Source organism: Salvia miltiorrhiza, chromosome 6 (assembly GCF_028751815.1).
Source record: "Salvia miltiorrhiza cultivar Shanhuang (shh) chromosome 6, IMPLAD_Smil_shh, whole genome shotgun sequence".
Classification (NCBI taxonomy): Eukaryota; Viridiplantae; Streptophyta; class Magnoliopsida; order Lamiales; family Lamiaceae; genus Salvia; species Salvia miltiorrhiza.
In genome coordinates this window covers 1,506,909-1,516,727 of record NC_080392.1, presented here as the reverse complement: position 1 = coordinate 1,516,727, position 9,819 = coordinate 1,506,909, and the positions used below count along the sequence as shown (strand labels likewise).

Genomic DNA, 9,819 nt, shown 5'->3' with positions numbered 1-9,819 from the left:
TTGTGAGTATTTGTAACCGGCTTTACTGTTCGGCCCATTTAAATATATAAATGTACACCATATTTATCGTTACATTTTATATATATATATATATATATATATATATATATATATATATATTATTTTTATTTTTTAAAAAAACGAATTTAGCTAAACTAAAAACTCATTTCAAAATATAAAGGAGGTGGTCTCCTGTGCATCCGGGTGCACCGTGTACCCGGGTGTAAATGACACTAACACTTACGCTCAATGACACTAACACTAAGACTATCTTGAAATGACACTAACATTATTTTATTTTACAAATGACACTATCATGTTATATAAATAATATATTGTCGCGAAATGACACTAACATTAATGACACTATCATGTTATTGAAATGACACTGTACACCCGAGTGCACCGTGCACCCGAGTGCACAAGAGAATTTGTGAATATAAAATATGAACAATTTTCAGCCCTTAAATCATTAAAATTTACGATTGATTCATTACTTTGTTGGATGAATTCAATGTACTGGGTTCGAATCTCATTAGGACCGAAAATTTTAATTTTCGAAATTCAAATATTTACACAACGAATTTAGACATATTATATATAGAGTTCAGATATTTACACATGATTGCACAATAGTTAAATATCAACTATTAGATTATAAATATATCAATATTGTAAATATATTCCTAATTTATATACACAAATTAATAAAAATTTACAAATATAATAATTCTTGAAAATGACTATTGGGCATCATAGCAAAGGAAAACAAATGGCATAAAAAAATATAATAAAAATAAACATTACCTCACCACTAATCATACCTCATTTATTATTAGTTTTCACATTTTCATCACTTCCAATACTAACATTTTTTCACTACTTCCAAATTCCAATACTAATTATAATATTTTTTTTCACCACTTCTAATACACTAAACAGTTCCGTCTTAAAACTCGTGCCCCTCCTTCCGATGAATGCACTTGTCTGACTTTTTATTAAAATATTGTATTTGTTTATATTTTTATTATATTTAATATTTATATTTATTTATTTAAATATATCATTTACGGATGAATGCACTTGTCTGACTTTTCAGCTAATTAATGCGCCTAATTTCAACTAAGCTCCCTAATTGGGAGGCTTGTGAAGTTGTGATCATTTAATTGAAATCATTTTTGTCATCCTCTATTTATGAGAATTAATTCAAATAAATATAAATTTGACTGTCATTTACACAATTGTATTATTGATAAATATATATATATATATATATTACGTGAAGATCGATTTTGCAATTATTCAACTCTAACAATTTATTAATCAGTGCGAGTCTTAAGATAAATGGAGTCTTATAATGTATTATAAGATCGTTGATTCAGTGAGTGCATATTTCTATCGATTATCCAAGCTTCAAGAAGTTCTGAAAGTATTTGTATTATATCACAGTATCATTTTCGCATTTGAAACTGAAAATAATTGTATTATACAATGTAAAGTCATCATATATATATGTACAATTCAAGAATGTTTCATATCCACACCAATTTATCTACACTGTACAATCTAACGCTCTTTAAAGTGAATGAATGAATCAATCAAATACAAACCACAAAATTGTTTCATTTACAACAAAATCAAGGCAAGATCAGCTGATACCATGACACGACGCACACCAAAAGAAAATAGACGAAATCATAAAACGGGCAAAGAATTTCAAGCAACAACGAAAATCTTATCTTAGAAGAAGCTATAAAGACTGAGACTCGGCGTGGATTGTATTCAGCAAGGCCAGAAAATTGGAGAACCGCTCATACCTCCATGCTTTGAGATCGGAAGCAAGTTTCACCTTCACATCACGTTTCCCATACGCGCCATCTTACAGGGGATAAAATGACATTTGCTCAAGGGAACTCACTAGAAATCACAAGGTTAAGAAAAGAAAAAAGAAGAGTTAGGCTATAAAGCTTTGAGCTTAAGGAAAGTTTAAAGAGCAAGGGAAATAAAAAAAAATATTTACCATCTCAGATGCATAAAAGATGAATCTACCAAAACATAGTAAGTGGTAAATGCCTGCCCAGAGGAATAAAAATAGCATGAGATCTTCAGTGTACACAAGCGGATGCCCTTCAAGCATGACGAGCAATCTTGGAAGGGATACTCCAGCGACAAGGCTGATGAGAAGGAAAACTAGAAGGACCAGAAGAAGTCACCTACACAGCAGATGTAAGGAAATATGGTACTTCGATTATTTAAAAACTTCTACAATAATTTTCTAACAAAGCAGGTGAACATAACATTCTGCCATCAACACCCAGCCAACAATAAAAGTAATGAGAAAGACAGGTAGTATGCAAATGAACAAAGTAAAAGCCATGTTAAAACATTCAAGAGCATAAGGTGAGAAATACTTAAGTTTAAACTAATTTGGTAAGCATCTTGTATGGCATAGTGCAGGTCAGTCTCCAAACCCCAGCATAAACTAATTCGATAACATTCCAAGTTTGATAAGCACATATTAAGTTACTGGTGCAGGATACCATCAAGGACAATCTATACTTTAGCAAATAGTTCACGTCTAAAGCACACAAGGATACACCAAGTTTAGAATTGAACAGAATAGCATCTTATGAGTAAGTTTCTACAGAATCCTATAGGGCACTAGATTGAAGTATTAGTAAACTGTATCACAAGTGAATACAATTGTTCTGTGCCACTCTTTGTCTTTGCAGCCTAGTTGTGTTGACTGTTGAGGTTGAAAAGTATTTTTCACCATTGAAGTGCTTTAGTTCTAATTAATGCATATCTCTGAGCAATATCGTTCTTGCACCAATGCAAGCATCAGAATAATCCATGTTGGATTACTCCAAATGAACCACCTTTGAAATTTTACAGTTGTGGTAGGTCTGCTATGTTGTTTCCAAGAATCGACTTATCATCTACTGTCATACTAGACTGATGGAGTTCCAAAATAATAGACCAATATGACCAGCTTTAAAAAAACCGAATACTTCGATGTTATCATTCCTCCCCTAGGATAAGGACTACCAGCAAACAACTGGCTAATATAGGAACTACAGCATGATAATTCAAAATTCACTTTATTTCTTATTTGGCTTACTCAACCCTTCAGTAACTTGTACGTATATGGCTACTTCATGCAATTTCGAATTGAATTAGTATCACATTATAAGATTCTAACGAAGAGCACAATGATTTAATCTTTGAACCTACATGTCGGAGTCAAGAAAATTGCAGTATGCCCCACAATACATTTCCACAAATAAATAAAAGAAAAGGCCTCACCAATCTCATACTATATTAACAGTTAAAGTTGAGAGGGGTATAACTAGTTAAGATACCTTGTCAGAAAGCAAGCATTTGACCGACAGAAATACAACAGGACTGTTGCATGGACACCCAGCGACGAGACTGCAAATCTGACGTAACAAATTAAGAACTAGAAGCCCTAGTTCCAGAGAATCGTCATTTCTCTTCTCATCACTAAGCCTGTGAGTCTGTGACAAGTAACCATTTTTGTTAAAAATAGGTTCAGAAGTTCAGATGGTTACATTGCACGTACTGTCCAGAAGTTCAGCAAGAACAGAGATCAGACATTGCACGTACTGTGCAGAAGTTCACTCACCCCCCATTAGAAGCGAAATTCAGATTAATATAGATCCAAGTAAAACTATCTTTACGTTAATTTAATCCGTTAAACTCAAGATCTAGCTCCCTAGTTATACTAGTCAAATACAGTGGAGGTAGTGCCGTCCCCATTGCTTCTAGCCAGACTGGATTTCCACAGCTCAGAGCCCAACAGATTTTTTGGTTCATGAACCATCACTTCAGCAGGTTTCTACATGATCATCTGACTTTTTTGATGAGTCGGTATCACCATGTATATCATCCTCCTCGGGTAAGGAAATCATCCTTCTACTGATTTTCCTTCTGTGTCTATTCTTCTCCAATAAACCACTTTTCTCCTTAATATATCCTAAATTTTCATCATCCTGTAAATCTTCTACAGATCTATCACTGCCAGGAAGGGCAATTTCCAACTCTCTACCATTGGTGTAAGCAGAATTCCCTTGAGTACGAGAAATTGGCATATCAGTCCCATTTTGCTTTGCATCACTCGCGTCATCTTCAAATGAAGCTATAATTAACTTCTCATTACTCCTCTCAGATGAACTCGCGATAACAGAATGATCAACATGAGACACTGAAGGGCCAAATTGAGCAGAATCGGGGTCACTACAACTTGTACTATCAGATGATGCCACTGACAACGATTCAGCAGACAGCTGTAGAAACTCTTCTTCTAAGTTGTGTCGTCGATGTAAAATATCCTCTTGGTAATGAGGTGGAGATGCCGGGCAAGCTGCAGACGAATGGGTCCCCATTATATTATGTATTGCAGTTGTTGAAGGGACATACATGTTTTCTGCACTCAAACTATCCCCTCTGGGCATTTCAAGGGAATTAAACCGCAAGTATACAGCATCTACAGGCATACTCGCTTCATTGTTCATGTATCTCAGCTCTTCCTGACTCTCACTAAAATTCTTGAAAACAGATCTGTCCCCTCCAGCATGCCCCATGAACAACCTTGAAGATGCTTCACCAATTCGATCAAAATATTGTTGAGCACTGACAACCGATGTATCTGCAAAGGATGTCTCGGATCCTAGAATAATTGTGCTGCTCTCATCTCCAGAAAGCTGAAAAGAGTCGGAGATGTATCTTGAGGGCTCGGCATGCTCAATGTCTTCTGTCTCACTCTTCATACGCATCTCTTTTTTACCATGTGATATAGTACTCCTAAATCTATTACCATCAGCAACAGTTTCTGATGTTTGATTCATCCATTCTTGAAATTCCTCCAACCATAGAGCAGAACGATCCTTCTTCAAATTTTCAATTCTTTGGATCAAATCTTCAATTTCAGTTTCTTCTTCTGAATGCACAGTTTCTCCTTTGCTTTCAATCTCATGACCACACGACACTGAATCTCGGTCAGCAATATATATGCTCCGCTCATCATTCTCAATATATGCAAGACGTGAACGCCTCTGGAAATCATCAAAACAAAATAATTTTTGTTGTTACCAAATTTCACAGCTCTGTAAATAGTTGCTAAATAATGTTTTCATGACATTAATAATGATATCATCTACTAGTTTCTTACCTTCTTTGTATGTGCACCTTCTTCTATTTCAGCATCGTAACGGATTGGTGAATAAAATCCAAAGCTGGCAGGCTGCTTCTGCCTGCCCGAAATTATTATTTTGCGCTTCCAATCCTCAAAAGCAGATATTTTCTTCTCATCCAGCTTAAGCTAAAGTACATGCCAACATATCATATATGCAAATAAACAAAAGTGCAAGAATAGTTGAAATAAGTGCTCCAATATGTCAGAAGAAAGTCAACTTCATAAATATGTTACTGAGTAATAACAACCTGGAAATGGTAACTAACAACTTACTAGGTATGGGTATGAAAAAAGACTGAAAACTTTAGCTCGAAACCATCGGGCATAGCAAAGAGGATTTCCTTCTAACCATAAGCTTTGAAGAGATGGGATACCAGCAAGAACCTCTATCTCAGAGAAGTTAGAAATAATATTGTATGAAACATCAAGCCCTTGAAGTGATTTGAGATTTTCAATGCCATGCAATGAAGTTAAAGCATTGTTCCTCAGCACAAGCTTAACAATCTGACAACGGACCTGCACAAATCAGCATTTAAAGTGGCTCTGCTACCAATTCCTTAAATAAAAATAATGATACTGTTGGAGGATGATATGTTAAATCATACAGCATATGGTTCGCCTTAGAGCATCTAAAAATTGTCTGGGGAAAGCGTATAAATCAGATAATAGAGGGCATTTTATGATTTTCAGATTTCCTTTCTTCTAGTTCAAGCAAAGAAATGTAAGAGTTGAAGTGTCTAATAGCATATTCACAAATTTGTGGCGAAAAAAAGAAATTAAGATGTCATTAGTAAATCTTACATAACTCGCGACGCTCGTGCCCAAGAATTAAACATAACAAGGCTTATGATTAATACAATCAAGAAGGGAATTTGAAAGAGAAATGAACTAGTAAAAAAGAAAAGAAAAGAAAAATACAACTTGAGTCTAGAGAAAGGTGAGAACCCCCTTTTCAGGTAAAAAAATAAGGAAATACAAAACATCCACACTCCAGCAGCAGGTGTGGCAGTCTCAAGAAACCCATGGACTAGAATCATATACACACGGTAGTTTTTGGAGCCACTTGTAGATAATACTATAAAACATACTGTGAAACCATTTCTGTAAGATTCTTATATTTCTTCAAAATGGAATTGCAATAAGATACTGGATTTGTTTACTTTACTGTATAAAGCACAAAGGATCTTTTAAAATATAGACCCTTTTTCCAGAATTGAAGCTATACACCTAGATAATCTAAGGTGTATAGTTGAAAGTAGGTTTGTACTTTGAATTAGGAACTATTATTATCACTAAGAAATTATTCATCAAATCAACACTACAAACATCTTCTTTGGCTCCGCTACTAGGCATCTAGAGGATTTCAGAAATTACCTCACTTAATGATGCAATACTTCTTAGGTTATTAAATCCCAAATCCACATGCTTCAATTTGTTGCACTTCCTGAGATTATCCACCTTTGTGAACTTGTTCCTACTCAGATCAAGGGTTTCAACCAGAGGAAGAAGCTGCAAAGACTCATCCATGAGAATCAAGTCATTACACGCACATGAAACAAAAGACAACCGGTTCCATTGGGGTGAATCCTTTATGTCTGCAATTCTACTCGCAAATATGTGCCGCAATGCATCCTAAGAAAATTTCCATGAACAAAATACAAAAGGTCAACGAGATAAAAGATCGATCATTGTATCTAGCAGAACTGATGAATACTTGATTGGTGTGCACAGTGTTGAATGATAAACAATGACTTCATTGGAAATTGACCTAAGAGCTATTAAATGTCAACACAGTCTCCGTGCATCAATAAATATCTAATTCCCCCCATTGTAAAATGCAAAAGATATACAGCATATATCTCTTGACATTCTTAAACAAGAACTTCATATCCCACAGCGAAACATGGCCGACAGAAGAAGAAAGAATAAATTCATTAAAGTTGTTCTCATACACAACACTAAAAGCAAATTCTTCGATAATCAAACAAGAAATCAAGGTGATCAGTGTTGCAAGCACAACAATATTAGGCAATCTCTATATGAAAATCAGCACTCACAGTTGAGTTATGGCATATCAATTTCTCAAGCGTGAACCTCAACTCAAGCAACCCTTTCGCTGCAGACTTGGACAAATCACATCCACGGAGCTCCAAAACCTTCAAACTGCCGAATGGAAGAAGGAACAGAGGCGTCGGATCCCTGCGGAGCGGCGGCAGCAGAGAAACCACCTTTAACGACGGAAGCAGGCGAAGAATTCTCCGCAACTGCTCGAGCGCGCGGTGGTCGCCCAAATCCGACACATACGCGCGCAGATAATCGACGGGAGCTCCGGCCAACAAGCTCTCCAGCTCCCCCAGTGCCTCAAGCCTCGATTGCACGTAACGCAAACCCACCGGATTCAATTTCAACACCAGAGTGCCTTCTATCAATTTCTCCGCCTGATTTTCGACGAATTTCACGAGTGATTCGAGATACCTATCGCCGGTAACGATCGCCATGGCGTTTAACTAGGGTTAGAGAATTTTGGAATGTTAAATTGGGTGCGGGAAGGGGGGTTTGGGCGGGATCGACGGAATAGAGGAGAGAGCCATGGCTACTGTGTGTTGTGTGTGAAAATGGGGGGTTTCATGATTGATTGATTTTGTGGGGGGGTGGTGGAGACGGGGGTAAGGGGTTAATGATTGGAGTTAGAGTAGACTAATGGGGAAGATGAAAGGGACACGTGGCTCACACAACACATCTGGCAGCTTGGAATTCCATTTGATAAAACTCCAGGTTTTATTGTACTATTAATTTATTTATATGGATGATTGATTTTCTTAGATTATTCAAATTTGAGATTATTACGATGCTGATATTGATTGCGTATTTATGTTATTCAAATTTGATATTATTGCCATAGCCAAATTGACCTCATGTCGGTTTTAGAAATTAAGAAAAAATTATGAGTATTTTTTTTGGTCCCATTAATATAAATTTATTGAATTTTGAATAAGAATTGAGAAAATTATTAGAAAAAAGAAAAATTATATAAATAATATTTTAATATATTTATATTTATTCTTTAATAATATTATTAATGATTGAGTTAATTAAATACGGAGTATTTATATTTCAATCAATTTAATTGTATGGAAAAAAAAATATTGAAGAATTTGTTTTTTACACACTCTTTCAATCCATAAAAAATACTACTACTAATTTATTTACTATTTTGATTCGTCCCATAAAAATTTATATAATTTTTTTTATTTCGATATAATAATTTATTAACGTATGGGGAGCTTGAGTATAGATCAGTGTCTAACAACGTAGATGACATAAACACGCATTGAATTGTTTTATGACAATTTTGCAAATAAAACAACACGAAAGGTTAATTGTCTATTTTGGTGATAGTCCCAAAGATAAATTTATACTAGTTTGACTATGGTGTATTGATTCTTATACAATTTTATAGAAATATTCAAACATGAATAGAAATACTTTTTTATTGTTTTTTTTTTAACTATTCTTGTATATAACATAGAAGTAGGGACTGAAAAAGAAATATCACGGCAAATCAATCAATATGTCCAAGAATTCCGAAATATCTACTATTGATTAATTTGATTATATTCTCTGAGTTTTTGGAATGTTTTATCCTAACATCTAGAACCAACAATCCTGCATCTTAGTAGAAAAAAAATGCAGTTTTATTTATGAACGGTGAACTGTAAATGCTTTTATGAAACTGAAAAAAGTGACTTAGTTTTTGGATTGTCTTATCATAAGATTTAGGACCCATTTTTGCTAGTGTTTATTTAACAAATGAGTGGTTTAAATTGGTTGAAAGGGATTTGAGCCAAGTAGGAGTAATCAATCTCTTTATGCTCTTGCTCTAAACAATAATTTCTATAAGTTGGTATATTTTGTTATGAAGTGGGATTATACTTGTATTTTCGAATTACTCATACTAAAAAAATTGGAGTAGTTGATAAACATGTTGGTTTAGACAAAACAGAGGTGACCAACTTTCCCCTATTGTTGCCCTTGTGATAAACCTCGTATTATTTTCGTGTAGGATCATATCGTGTTCGTATAGCACATTTGTATATATTTATTTAAAAATTATTATTTTCCTGCATTTATGTTTTTATTACTAATTTAAGTTATGGTATGAATTTATTCTTTAGTGTTATGTCGCTAACATGTTTGTGTCCATGTTTAAATAAATCATACATCATCATCATGTTTATTCTAGATAGATTTTTAATAGGTCGTGTTCGTGTTTGATCTTATGATGTCCTCTTCTTTACGGTGGCATACCGTTGCGTCTTGACCTCAAATTTTTCATGTTTTTTTTGCTCGACAACAATGATCACGAGTCAGGTAAATTGGCCTGCATAGTAACTGGATTGCCTACATTTGGTAGAGTTATAGTTTATAAATTATAGTACTAATAATTTATAAAATGTATTCAAGAATTTAGAAATTATCAAAGAATTTGAATGATTAATCTTATAAGCTAAAAAGAGAATTGTGAACTAAAAAAAAAGATATATAATGAAAAAGACAAACTACAAAATAACTATTTTTTGTAAAATAAATTATTGCTAATATTA

At 34.3% G+C, this 9,819-nt stretch overlaps 2 protein-coding genes across 7 annotated transcripts in view; one reads left to right on the top strand and one right to left on the bottom strand.

The window, feature by feature from the left end:
* Window positions 1-9,819, top strand: part of LOC130987821 (uncharacterized) — a 551,243-nt gene that overhangs the window by 533,521 nt on the left and 7,903 nt on the right. The window lies entirely within an intron of this gene.
* Window positions 1,463-7,939, bottom strand: LOC130987783 (uncharacterized). 6 transcript variants are annotated; one of them, XR_009089853.1, is made up of 7 exons: window positions 7,273-7,939; window positions 6,590-6,847; window positions 5,489-5,731; window positions 5,192-5,341; window positions 3,363-5,075; window positions 2,021-2,213; window positions 1,463-1,917 (listed from the first exon to the last, which is right to left on the bottom strand). XR_009089853.1 is itself a non-coding variant. In XM_057911457.1 (5 exons), the coding sequence occupies exons 1-5, from the start codon at window positions 7,711-7,713 to the stop codon at window positions 3,849-3,851; spliced, it is 2,319 nt and encodes a 772-aa protein (XP_057767440.1). In that variant the 5' UTR covers window positions 7,714-7,877; the 3' UTR covers window positions 1,463-3,848. The 6 variants fall into 6 exon arrangements, 1 of the variants encoding a protein (XP_057767440.1); XR_009089851.1 differs by having other exon boundaries at window positions 2,021-2,190; window positions 7,273-7,877; XR_009089852.1 differs by having other exon boundaries at window positions 2,021-2,073; window positions 7,273-7,877.

What these genes read in the sequence shown, in the direction of transcription:
- LOC130987783 (XM_057911457.1), bottom strand. Translation starts at nt 7,713, where the DNA reads ATGGCGATCGTTACCGGCGATAGGTATCTCGAATCACTCGTGAAATTC. An exon ending in GTATTGCATCATTAAGTGAG is followed by an intron (nt 5,732 to 6,589) that starts GTAATTTCTGAA and finishes TGATTTGTGCAG; the next exon opens with GTCCGTTGTCAGATTGTTAA. An exon ending in TTTTTTCATACCCATACCTA is followed by an intron (nt 5,342 to 5,488) that starts GTAAGTTGTTAG and finishes CATGTACTTTAG; the next exon opens with CTTAAGCTGGATGAGAAGAA.